Here is a 12,911-nt window from a genome sequence, read left to right on the forward strand (position 1 = left end):
CTACATGAGTTCTCACTACATCAGGAATTGAATTTTTAAATTCTTCCAAAAGTATAATTTCTCTGAGAGCTTCATATGTTTGGTCTATTTTCAAAGCCCTTATCCACCTATCAAAATTACTCTGTTTGAGCCTTTCAAACTCCATGTATGTTTGACCAAATTCTTTCCTTAAATTTCTAAACCTTTGTCTGTAAGCTTCAGGCACTAGCTCATATGCACTTAAGATGGATTTCTTCACCTCCTCATACATTCCAGATACCTCCTCCGGTAGTGATGCAAACACTTCACTAGCTCTACCTACCAGCTTTGTTTGAATCAGTAATACCCACATGTCCTGTAGCCATTTCATTTGTTTAGCTACCTTCTCAAATGAAATGAAAAAGGCTTCCACTTCCTTCTCGTCAAACCATGGCAATGCTTGGACATATTTAAATAGATTCCCACCAAGCCTTCGACAATGACGCTCTTTTTCACTATCCTCATCACTATCATCCAACTGTACGTTTCCCTTTATGTCTGCCAATTTTAACTGACTTTCATGTTTCATGGCCATTTTCTGAAGTTCAAACTCCCTCTCTTTATCTTTTTCCCTGATCTGTATCTCCCTTTCTTTTTCTTTTTGTACTGCTAGGGCTATTCTTTCTTCCTTTCTTCTCCCTCCTTTTCTTTTTCCTCTCTCTCACTTACTTTTTCTTTTTCCCCTCTCTCTCTTTTGTATTCAATCCACTTTAATTCTTTCTCATGTTCCATTTGTTTAATTTGCAACTGAATTTTTGCCATTTCCCATGAGTTAAACTCTATCTCAGGCAACTTTAAATGCTTAACCACCGCCATAATTACCTCATTTTTTTGCATTTTGTCAGGTAATGTTAACTGCAATGTTCTTGCCAAATCTAACAGTCTGCTTTTCGTCTCTGTCCGTAAGGTATCACATGTCATCGTGTCCACCCACAAAAACTTCTCAGCCTCTGAAAGAATCATTGTTCACAACACTCTCCCCACTTAAACTAAAATACCACACCGGAAAAGCAATAATCCTTCACTGTCTTTAAGTTCACAAAAGCCAATCCAATAGATAGACTTATATCTCCTCAAGCCCCCAATTGTTATGGGAGAGGTGTTTTCAGAACCCCAAATGTATCATGGAGTTCGACCAACCTCTCCCTTTAATGGATTGTTGCTTTTGAAGCATGCGGCTAGTTCTCCAGGTGTGAGATTACAATTATGGACACGTGGGTTTTTAAATACAAAACAATGTTTATTCTATGAACTCAACTTAACCTTTTAAATAAACATTGGATCACTTAACACCCCTTACTTCAAAGATAACCCCAAACATTTTACAACTCTAAATAATCCTTCAATTATTCCTTTCAACATCCAAGAGAGACTTAACACCTTTAAACAGAAACACATCAGGTTAAAGGCTTTACTATTATGAGTTTAAATCACCCAAATGATCCAGATGTCAAAGTCAATATTTTCCCGCTTCTGTGGCAGAAAATTTCAACACACTCGTTAAGACAGAATAACAAGCTTTATTGTCGAAAACAACTGCATGCAGTAATGGCTGAAACTTGAAGTCAGAGAGCAGTCAACAAAACTGCTCAGTCTTTCACAAGTTCCGCGCTTTCGCGAAGAATTAGCTCAATATTTATACATTATCTTTATCAAGATTATGTGACAACATTATGGTCAAGAGTTTGATCGGAAATACAAACGGAAGCAAAGACCAGACCATGTTTGGTCATATCACTCATACCATTATTTAGTCCTCGGAGGGAACATTGAAAGGTCAGAATAGATTTGTTTCTTCCTGAACCTATCTTTGTTTTAAATTCCTCCGGCCCTGGGTTATGACGAGTTAGTTTTATCAGGAGTTGCCGAGGTCCGGTGTTTTGGAATGGCTCGACCTTCGCTGATCTTTTCAGACTTCAAGTTATGCAGAGTTGGCCTACAGCCATACTAGTCTGAAAATGGTTAGGGCAGCATTTTTTACCTGGGCCTGGTGAGCTGGAATGAGTAGTTTCAGCCTTTCTTATATTGTATCAAACCTTTTGACCAGTCTTCCCATTGACCAGTTTTCCCATCATGCCATTACTTAATTCGTACCATATCACACAGAGATAGTCTTTCATGGCAGAGATCACAGCAGATCCAGCTCACTGCAAACACAAACACACACCAAGCTCTTTTCCTCAAAACTGAAACTACAAAATGACTGAACTGAGCTCAGACCACCCACTCTCTGACATCATTGTTTTCTGAAAGGTACATTGCTTACACATCCATTTCTTAAAGGTACTCTCACATGACAATGATCTTTCGTTACTTGTAAGGAGTAAAGTGCACGTGAAATTATTATTCATTTTCTGCTTAACTGCTGACGTTGAACCCTTTTAACTGTGCAGGAATGTTCATTTTTATAAATCTGTGAAACAAGGATTTGTTTGGTGTGAACGAATATCCGAGTAAGGCAGCTGGATTAAGTTTGGATTTGGATCTGCTATTTTCTGATGAAATGGCCAAGCAGGGTCGAGGGGCCCCTTCCTGGGTAACAGGCTGGAGATGCTGAATAGCCTCCTTTAGTTTGTGTAACTAATGCGTTAGTTGATGAGTATAAAGAGCCCGTTGCTCGACACTCTGCTCTTTCTCTCCATTCAGAGGCCGGATCAGCCACAGTGGGTCAGTGAAGCTCACCGTTTACATGTCACTGTACACCATCACACACATCATCCTGTTCATCTATGAGGCTGAGGTGAGTCTGCTGACTGAGATTGCCCTCCAGCCTGGGGTTAGCGGCAGTAGAGACTGCACAGAAATACCAACCAGAGCAACAGAGCATGTGTAACTGTCCAGTGTTGCCATCAGATTGCAACTGGCCTGCAGCCAAGTCCCCACATACCCAGGCATGCACTCCAAACCTGGCGCTACACATTCAGATGTGTCCCAATCGGGGGAGAGTGGAAGGAGCAATGGTGCTACATTGGGCTACGGTGTCTTTGAACGCAGTTGGAGAGAGAGAGTGGATGAAAGAGAGGGAGTGGATGAAAGAGAGGGAGTGGATGAAAGAGAGAGAGTGGATGAAAGAGAGAGAGTGGATGAAAGAGAGAGAGTGGATGAAAGAGAGAGAGTGGATGAAAGAGAGAGAGTGGATGTAAGAGAGAGAGTGAATGAAAGAGAGAGAGAGTGGATGAAAGAGAGAGAGAGTGGATGAAAGAGAGAGAGTGGATGAAAGAGAGAGAGTGGATGAAAGAGAGAGTGGATGAAAGAGAGAGAGTGAATGAAAGAGAGCGAGTGAATGAAAGAGAGAGAGTGAATGAAAGAGAGAGAGTGGATGAAAGAGAGAGTGGATGAAAGAGAGAGAGAGTGGATGAAAGAGAGAGAGAGTGGATGAAAGAGAGAGAGTGGATGAAAGAGAGAGAGTGGAAGAAAGAGAGAGAGTGGAAGAAAGAGAGAGAGTGGAAGAAAGAGAGAGAGTGGAAGAAAGAGAGAGAGTGGATGAAAGTGAGAGAGTGGATGAAAGTGAGAGAGTGGATGAAAGAGAGAGAGTGGATGAAAGAGAGAGTGGATGAAAGAGAGAGAGTGGATGAAAGAGAGAGTGGATGAGAGAGAGAGAGTGGATGAGAGAGAGAGAGAGAGAGTGGATGAGAGAGAGAGAGAGAGAGAGTGGATGAGAGAGAGAGTGGATGAGAGAGAGAGTGGATGAGAGAGAGAGTGGATGAAAGGGAGAGTGGATGAGAGAGAGAGCGAGTGGATGAGAGAGAGAGTGGATGAAAGAGAGGGAGTGGATGAAAGAGAGGGAGTGGATGAAAGAGAGGGAGTGGATGAAAGAGAGGGAGTGGATGAAAGAGAGAGAGTGGATGAAAGAGAGAGAGTGGATGAAAGAGAGAGAGTGGATGAAAGAGAGAGAGTGGATGAAAGAGAGAGAGTGGATGAAAGAGAGAGAGTGGATGAAAGAGAGAGAGTGGATGAAAGAGAGAGAGTGGAAGAAAGAGAGAGAGTGGATGAAAGAGAGAGAGTGGATGAAAGAGAGAGTGGATGAAAGAGAGAGAGTGGATGAAAGAGAGAGAGTGGATGAAAGAGAGAGATGTAAGAGAGAGAGTGGATGAAAGAGAGAGAGTAGATGAAAGAGAGAGAGAGTGGATGAAAGAGAGAGAGAGTGGATGAAAGAGAGAGAGAATGGATGAAAGAGAGAGAGTGGATGAAAGAGAGAGTGGATGAAAGAGAGAGAGTGGATGAAAGAGAGAGAGTGGATGAAAGAGAGAGAGTGGATGAAAGAGAGAGAGTGGATGAAAGAGAGAGAGTGGATGAAAGAGAGAGAGTGGATGAAAGAGAGAGAGTGGATGAAAGAGAGAGAGTGGATGAAAGAGAGAGAGTGGATGAAAGAGAGAGAGTGGATGAAAGAGAGAGAGAGTGGATAAAAGAGAGAGAGTGGATGAAAGAGAGAGAGTGGATGAAAGAGAGAGAGTGGATGAAAGAGAGAGAGTGGATGAAAGAGAGAGAGTGGATGAAAGAGAGAGAGTGGATGAAAGAGAGAGAGATGAAAGAGAGAGAGTGGATGAAAGAGAGAGTGGATGAAAGAGAGAGAGTGGATGAAAGAGAGAGAGTGGATGAGAGAGTGGATGAGAGAGAGAGAGTGGATGAGAGAGAGAGAGAGAGTGGATGAGAGAGAGAGAGAGAGTGGATGAGAGAGAGAGAGAGTGGATGAGAGAGAGAGTGGATGAGAGAGAGAGAGGATGAGAGAGAGAGTGGATGAAAGGGAGAGTGGATGAGAGAGAGAGAGAGTGGATAAAAGAGAGAGAGTGGATGAAAGAGAGAGAGTGGATGAAAGAGAGAGAGTGGATGAAAGAGAGAGAGTGGATGAAAGAGAGAGAGTGGATGAAAGAGAGAGAGTGGATGAAAGAGAGAGAGATGAAAGAGAGAGAGTGGATGAAAGAGAGAGTGGATGAAAGAGAGAGAGTGGATGAAAGAGAGAGAGTGGATGAGAGAGTGGATGAGAGAGAGAGAGTGGATGAGAGAGAGAGAGAGAGTGGATGAGAGAGAGAGAGTGGATGAGAGAGAGAGAGAGAGTGGATGAGAGAGAGAGAGAGTGGATGAGAGAGAGAGTGGATGAGAGAGAGAGTGGATGAGAGAGAGAGAGGATGAGAGAGAGAGTGGATGAAAGGGAGAGTGGATGAGAGAGAGAGAGAGTGGATGAGAGAGAGAGTGGATGAAAGAGAGGGAGTGGATGAAAGAGAGGGAGTGGATGAAAGAGAGAGAGAGTGGATGAAAGAGAGAGAGTGGATGAAAGAGAGAGAGAGTGGATGAAAGAGAGAGAGTGGATGAAAGAGAGAGAGTGGATGAAAGAGAGAGAGTGGAAGAAAGAGAGAGAGTGGAAGAAAGAGAGAGAGTGGAAGAAAGAGAGAGAGTGGAAGAAAGAGAGAGAGTGGAAGAAAGAGAGAGAGTGGAAGAAAGAGAGAGAGTGGAAGAAAGAGAGAGAGTGGAAGAAAGAGAGAGAGTGGAAGAAAGAGAGAGAGTGGAAGAAAGTGAGAGAGTGGATGAAAGTGAGAGAGTGGATGAAAGAGAGAGAGTGGATGAAAGAGAGAGAGTGGATGAAAGAGAGAGAGTGGATGAAAGAGAGAGAGTGGATGAAAGAGAGAGAGTGGATGAAAGAGAGAGAGTGGATGAAAGAGAGAGAGTGGATGAAAGAGAGAGAGTGGATGAAAGAGAGTGGATGAAAGAGAGAGAGTGGATGAAAGAGAGAGAGTGGATGAAAGAGAGAGAGATGTAAGAGAGAGAGTGGATGAAAGAGAGAGAGTGGATGAAAGAGAGAGTGTGGATGAAAGAGAGAGAGTGGATGAAAGAGAGAGAGTGGATGAAAGAGAGAGAGAGTGGATGAAAGAGAGAGAGTAGATGAAAGAGAGAGAGAGTGGATGAAAGAGAGAGAGAGTGGATGAAAGAGAGAGAGTGGATGAAAGAGAGAGAGTGGATGAAAGAGAGAGAGTGGATGAAAGAGAGAGAGTGGATGAAAGAGAGAGAGTGGATGAAAGAGAGAGAGTGGATGAAAGAGAGCGAGTGGATGAAAGAGAGAGAGTGGATGAAAGAGAGAGAGTGGATGAAAGAGAGAGAGTGGATGAAAGAGAGAGAGTGGATGAAAGAGAGAGTGGATGAGAGAGAGAGAGTGGATGAGAGAGAGAGAGAGAGTGGATGAGAGAGAGAGAGAGAGTGGATGAGAGAGAGAGAGTGGATGAGAGAGAGAGTGGATGAGAGAGAGAGTGGATGAAAGGGAGAGTGGATGAGAGAGAGAGAGAGAGTGGATGAGAGAGAGAGTGGATGAGAGAGAGAGTGGATGAGAGAGAGAGTGGATGAGAGAGAGAGTGGATGAGAGAGAGAGTGGATGAGAGAGAGAGTGTATGAGAGAGTGAGAGAGAGAGAGAGTGGATGAGAGAGAGAGAGGTTGAGAGAGAGAGAGGATGAGAGCGAGAGTGGATGAGAGCGAGAGTGGATGAGAGCGAGAGTGGATGAGAGCGAGAGTGGATGAGAGCGAGAGTGGATGAGAGCGAGAGTGGATGAGAGCGAGAGTGGATGAGAGCGAGAGTGGATGAGAGCGAGAGTGGATGAGAGCGAGAGTGGATGAGAGCGTGAGTGGATGAAAGAGAGAGTGGATGAAAGAGAGAGTGGATGAAAGAGAGATTGGATGAGACAGTGGATGAGAGAGAGAGAAAGTGGATGAGAGAGAGAGTGGATGAGAGAGAGAGAGAGTGGATGAGAGAGAGAGAGAGTGGATGAGAGAGAGAGAGAGTGGATGAGAGAGAGAGTGGATGAGAGAGAGAGAGAGTGGATGAGAGAGAGAGAAAGTGGATGAGAGAGAGAGTGGATGAGAGAGAGAGAGAGTGGATGAGAGAGAGAGAGAGTGGATGAGAGTGAGAGAGAGTGGATGAGAGTGAGAGAGAGTGGATGATAGAGAGAGAGAGTGGATGAGAGAGAGAGAGAGTGGATGAGAGAGAGAGAGAGTGGATGAGAGAGAGTGGATGAGAGAGAGACAGAGAGTGGATGAGAGAGAGAGTGGATGAGAGAGAGAGTGGATGAGAGAGAGAGTGGATGAGAGAGAGAGTGGATGAGAGAGAGAGTGGATGAGAGAGAGAGTGGATGAGAGAGAGAGTGGATGAGAGAGAGAGTGGATGAGAGAGAGAGTGGATGAGAGAGAGAGTGGATGAGAGAGAGAGTGGATGAGAGAGAGAGTGGATGAGAGAGAGAGTGGATGAGAGAGAGAGAGTGGATGAGAGAGAGAGAGTGGATGAGAGAGAGAGTGGATGAGAGAGAGAGTGGATGAGAGGGAGAGTGGATGAAAGGGAGAGTGGATGAGAGAGAGAGAGAGTGGATGAGAGAGAGAGAGAGTGGATAAGAGAGAGAGAGAGTGGATGAGAGAGAGAGAGAGTGGATGAGAGAGAGAGAGTGGAGAGAGAGAGAGTGGATGAGAGAGAGAGTGGATGAGAGAGAGAGTGGATGAGAGAGAGAGTGGATGAGAGAGAGAGTGGATGAGAGAGAGAGTGGATGAGAGAGGGAGAGTGGATGAGAGAGAGAGAGTGGATGAGAGAGAGAGAGTGGATGAGAGAGAGAGTGGATGAGAGGGAGAGTGGATGAAAGGGAGAGAGAGTGGATGAGAGAGAGAAAGAGTGGATGAGAGAGAGAGAGAGTGGATGAGAGAGAGAGAGTGGATGAGAGAGAGAGAGTGGATGAGAGAGAGAGAGAGTGGATGAGAGAGAGAGAGAGAGTGGATGAGAGAGAGAGAGAGAGTGGATGAGAGAGAGAGAGAGTGGATGAGAGAGAGAGTGGATGAGAGAGAGAGTGGATGAGAGAGAGAGTGGATGAGAGAGAGAGAGGATGAGAGAGAGTGGATGAAAGGGAGAGTGGATGAGAGAGAGAGAGAGTGGATGAGAGAGAGAGTGGATGAAAGAGAGGGAGTGGATGAAAGAGAGGGAGTGGATGAAAGAGAGGGAGTGGATGAAAGAGAGGGAGTGGATGAAAGAGAGAGAGTGGATGAAAGAGAGAGAGTGGATGAAAGAGAGAGAGAGTGGATGAAAGAGAGAGAGTGGATGAAAGAGAGAGAGTGGAAGAAAGAGAGAGAGTGGAAGAAAGAGAGAGAGTGGAAGAAAGAGAGAGAGTGGAAGAAAGAGAGAGAGTGGAAGAAAGAGAGAGAGTGGAAGAAAGAGAGAGAGTGGAAGAAAGAGAGAGAGTGGAAGAAAGAGAGAGAGTGGAAGAAAGTGAGAGAGTGGATGAAAGTGAGAGAGTGGATGAAAGAGAGAGAGTGGATGAAAGAGAGAGAGTGGATGAAAGAGAGAGAGTGGATGAAAGAGAGAGAGTGGATGAAAGAGAGAGAGTGGATGAAAGAGAGAGAGTGGATGAAAGAGAGAGAGTGGATGAAAGAGAGTGGATGAAAGAGAGAGAGTGGATGAAAGAGAGAGAGTGGATGAAAGAGAGAGAGATGTAAGAGAGAGAGTGGATGAAAGAGAGAGAGTGGATGAAAGAGAGAGAGTGGATGAAAGAGAGAGAGTGGATGAAAGAGAGAGAGTGGATGAAAGAGAGAGAGTGGATGAAAGAGAGAGAGAGTGGATGAAAGAGAGAGAGTAGATGAAAGAGAGAGAGAGTGGATGAAAGAGAGAGAGAGTGGATGAAAGAGAGAGAGTGGATGAAAGAGAGAGAGTGGATGAAAGAGAGAGAGTGGATGAAAGAGAGAGAGTGGATGAAAGAGAGAGAGTGGATGAAAGAGAGAGAGTGGATGAAAGAGAGCGAGTGGATGAAAGAGAGAGAGTGGATGAAAGAGAGAGAGTGGATGAAAGAGAGAGAGTGGATGAAAGAGAGAGAGTGGATGAAAGAGAGAGAGTGGATGAAAGAGAGAGTGGATGAGAGAGAGAGAGTGGATGAGAGAGAGAGAGAGAGTGGATGAGAGAGAGAGAGAGAGTGGATGAGAGAGAGAGAGTGGATGAGAGAGAGAGTGGATGAGAGAGAGAGTGGATGAAAGGGAGAGTGGATGAGAGAGAGAGAGAGAGTGGATGAGAGAGAGAGTGGATGAGAGAGAGAGTGGATGAGAGAGAGAGTGGATGAGAGAGAGAGTGGATGAGAGAGAGAGTGGATGAGAGAGAGAGTGTATGAGAGAGTGAGAGAGAGAGAGAGTGGATGAGAGAGAGAGAGGTTGAGAGAGAGAGAGGATGAGAGCGAGAGTGGATGAGAGCGAGAGTGGATGAGAGCGAGAGTGGATGAGAGCGAGAGTGGATGAGAGCGAGAGTGGATGAGAGCGAGAGTGGATGAGAGCGAGAGTGGATGAGAGCGAGAGTGGATGAGAGCGTGAGTGGATGAGAGCGTGAGTGGATGAAAGAGAGAGTGGATGAAAGAGAGAGTGGATGAAAGAGAGAGTGGATGAGAGAGTGGATGAGAGAGAGAGAAAGTGGATGAGAGAGAAAGTGGATGAGAGAGAGAGTGGATGAGAGAGAGAGAGAGTGGATGAGAGAGAGAGAGAGTGGATGAGAGAGAGAGAGAGTGGATGAGAGAGAGAGTGGATGAGAGAGAGAGAGAGTGGATGAGAGAGAGAGAAAGTGGATGAGAGAGAGAGTGGATGAGAGAGAGAGAGAGTGGATGAGAGAGAGAGAGAGTGGATGAGAGTGAGAGAGAGTGGATGAGAGTGAGAGAGAGTGGATGATAGAGAGAGAGAGTGGATGAGAGAGAGAGAGAGTGGATGAGAGAGAGTGGATGAGAGAGAGACAGAGAGTGGATGAGAGAGAGAGTGGATGAGAGAGAGAGTGGATGAGAGAGAGAGTGGATGAGAGAGAGAGTGGATGAGAGAGAGAGTGGATGAGAGAGAGAGTGGATGAGAGAGAGAGTGGATGAGAGAGAGAGTGGATGAGAGAGAGAGTGGATGAGAGAGAGAGTGGATGAGAGAGAGAGTGGATGAGAGAGAGAGTGGATGAGAGAGAGAGTGGATGAGAGAGAGAGTGGATGAGAGAGAGAGAGTGGATGAGAGAGAGAGAGTGGATGAGAGAGAGAGTGGATGAGAGGGAGAGTGGATGAAAGGGAGAGTGGATGAGAGAGAGAGAGAGTGGATGAGAGAGAGAGAGAGTGGATAAGAGAGAGAGAGAGTGGATGAGAGAGAGAGAGAGTGGATGAGAGAGAGAGAGTGGAGAGAGAGAGAGTGGATGAGAGAGAGAGTGGATGAGAGAGAGAGTGGATGAGAGAGAGAGTGGATGAGAGAGAGAGTGGATGAGAGAGAGAGTGGATGAGAGAGAGAGTGGATGAGAGAGGGAGAGTGGATGAGAGAGGGAGAGTGGATGAGAGAGAGAGAGTGGATGAGAGAGAGAGAGTGGATGAGAGAGAGAGTGGATGAGAGGGAGAGTGGATGAAAGGGAGAGAGAGTGGATGAGAGAGAGAAAGAGTGGATGAGAGAGAGAGAGAGTGGATGAGAGAGAGAGAGTGGATGAGAGAGAGAGAGTGGATGAGAGAGAGAGAGAGTGGATGAGAGAGAGAGAGAGTGGATGAGAGAGAGAGAGAGTGGATGAGAGAGAGAGAGTGGATGAGAGAGAGAGAGTGGATGAGAGAGGGAGTGGATGAGAGAGGGAGTGGATGAGAGAGGGAGTGGATGAGAGAGAGAGTGGATGAGAGAGGGAGAGTGGATGAGAGAGAGTGGATGAGAGAGAGAGTGGATGAGAGAGAGAGTGGATGAGAGAGAGAGTGGATGAGAGAGAGAGTGGATGAGAGAGAGAGTGGATGAGAGAGAGAGAGTGGATGAGAGAGAGAGTGGATGAGAGAGAGAGTGGATGAGAGAGAGAGTGGATGAGAGAGAGAGAGTGGATGAGAGAGAGAGAGTGGATGAGAGAGAGAGTGGATGAGAGAGAGAGTGGATGAGAGAGAGAGAGTGGATGAGAGAGAGTGGATGAGAGAGTGGATGAGAGAGAGAGAGTGGATGAGAGAGAGAGAGTGGATGAGAGCGAGAGAGTGGATGAGAGCGAGAGAGTGGATGAGAGAGAGAGAGAGTGGATGAGAGAGAGAGAGAGTGGATGAGAGCGAGAGTGGATGAGAGCGAGAGTGGATGAGAGCGAGAGTGGATGAGAGCGAGAGTGGATGAGAGCGAGAGTGAGTGGATGAGAGTGAGAGAGAGCGAGAGAGAGTGGATGAGAGCGAGAGAGAGTGGATGAGAGCGAGAGAGAGTGGATGAGAGAGAGCGAGAGAGAGTGGATGAGAGAGAGCGAGAGAGAGTGGATGAGAGAGAGCGAGAGAGTGGATGAGAGAGAGCGAGCGAGAGTGGACGAGAGAGCAAGTGGATGAGAGAGAGTGAGCGAGAGTGAGTGGATGAGAGAGAGTGAGCGAGAGTGAGCGGATGAGAGTGAGAGAGAGCGAGAGAGTGGATGAGAGAGAGCGAGAGAGTGGATGAGAGAGAGCGAGAGAGTGGATGAGAGAGAGCGAGAGAGTGGATGAGAGAGAGCGAGAGAGTGGATGAGAGAGAGAGAGCGAGAGTGGATGAGAGAGCGAGCGAGAGTGGTTGAGAGAGAGCGAGTGAGAATGGATGAGACAGAGAAAGTGAATGAGGGAGAGAGAGTGAATGAGGGAGAGCGAGAGAGTGGATGAGATTGAGAGAGTGAATGAGTGAGAGAGAGTGGATGAGAGAGAGAGAGAGAGTGAATGAGGGAGAGAGAGAGAGTGAATGAGGGCGAGCGAGAGAGTGGATGAGATTGAGAGAGAATGAGAGAGAGAGAGTGGATGAGAGAGAGCGAGAGAGAATGGATGAGAGAGAGTGAGCGAGAGAGAGTGGATGAGAGTGAGAGAGTGGATGAGAGTGAGAGAGTGGATGAGAGTGAGAGAGTGGATGAGAGAGAGAGTGGATGAGAGTGAGAGAGAGTGGATGAGAGAGAGAGAGAGTGAATGAGGATGAGAGAGTGGATGAGGATGAGAGAGCAAGAGAGTGGATGAGAGAGCGAGGAGAGTGGATGAGAGAGAGAGCGTGAGAGACAGTGGATGAGAGAGAGCGAGAGAGTGGATGAGAGAGAGAGAGTGGATGAGAGAGTGGATGAGAGCGAGAGAGTGGATGAGAGAGAGAGAGAGAGTGGATGAGAGAGAGAGAGTGGATGAGAGCGAGAGTGGATGAGAGCGAGAGTGGATGAGAGCGAGAGTGGATGAGAGCGAGAGTGGATGAGAGCGAGAGTGGATGAGAGCGAGAGTGGATGAGAGCGAGAGTGGATGAGAGCGAGAGTGGATGAGAGCGAGAGTGGATGAGAGCGAGAGTGGATGAGAGCGAGAGTGGATGAGAGCGAGAGTGGATGAGAGCGAGAGTGGATGAGAGCGAGAGTGGATGAGAGCGAGAGTGGATGAGAGAGTGAGCGAGAGTGAGTGGATGAGAGTGAGAGAGAGCGAGAGAGAGTGGATGAGAGCGAGAGAGAGTGGATGAGAGCGAGAGAGAGTGGATGAGAGCGAGAGAGAGTGGATGAGAGAGAGCGAGAGAGAGTGGATGAGAGAGAGCGAGAGAGAGTGGATGAGAGAGAGCGAGAGAGTGGATGAGAGAGAGCGAGCGAGAGTGGATGAGAGCGAGAGTGGATGAGAGCGAGAGTGGATGAGAGCGAGAGTGGATGAGAGCGAGAGTGGATGAGAGCGAGAGTGGATGAGAGCGAGAGTGGATGAGAGCGAGAGTGGATGAGAGCGTGAGTGGATGAGAGCGAGAGTGGATGAGAGCGAGAGTGGATGAGAGCGAGAGTGGATGAGAGCGAGAGTGGATGAGAGCGAGAGTGGATGAGAGCGAGAGTGGATGAGAGCGAGAGTGGATGAGAGCGAGAGTGGATGAGAGCGTGAGTGGATGAGAGCGTGAGTGGATGAGAGCGTGAGTGGATGAAAGAGAGAGTGGATGAAAGAGAGAGTGGATGAGAGAGTGGATGAGAGAGAGAGAAAGT

At 47.0% G+C, this 12,911-nt stretch overlaps 1 protein-coding gene across 1 annotated transcript in view; it reads left to right on the top strand.

Moving 5' to 3' along the window:
* tmem145 (transmembrane protein 145) overlaps positions 1-12,911 on the top strand; it is a 220,530-nt gene that overhangs the window by 120,889 nt on the left and 86,730 nt on the right. The window contains exon 11 of the mRNA XM_072470104.1: positions 2,665-2,758. Within this exon, the coding sequence (XP_072326205.1) occupies positions 2,665-2,758 (94 nt within the window). The remainder of the gene's footprint in view (positions 1-2,664; positions 2,759-12,911) is intronic.

This window comes from Scyliorhinus torazame, chromosome 12 (assembly GCF_047496885.1).
Source record: "Scyliorhinus torazame isolate Kashiwa2021f chromosome 12, sScyTor2.1, whole genome shotgun sequence".
NCBI lineage: Eukaryota > Metazoa > Chordata > Chondrichthyes > Carcharhiniformes > Scyliorhinidae > Scyliorhinus > Scyliorhinus torazame.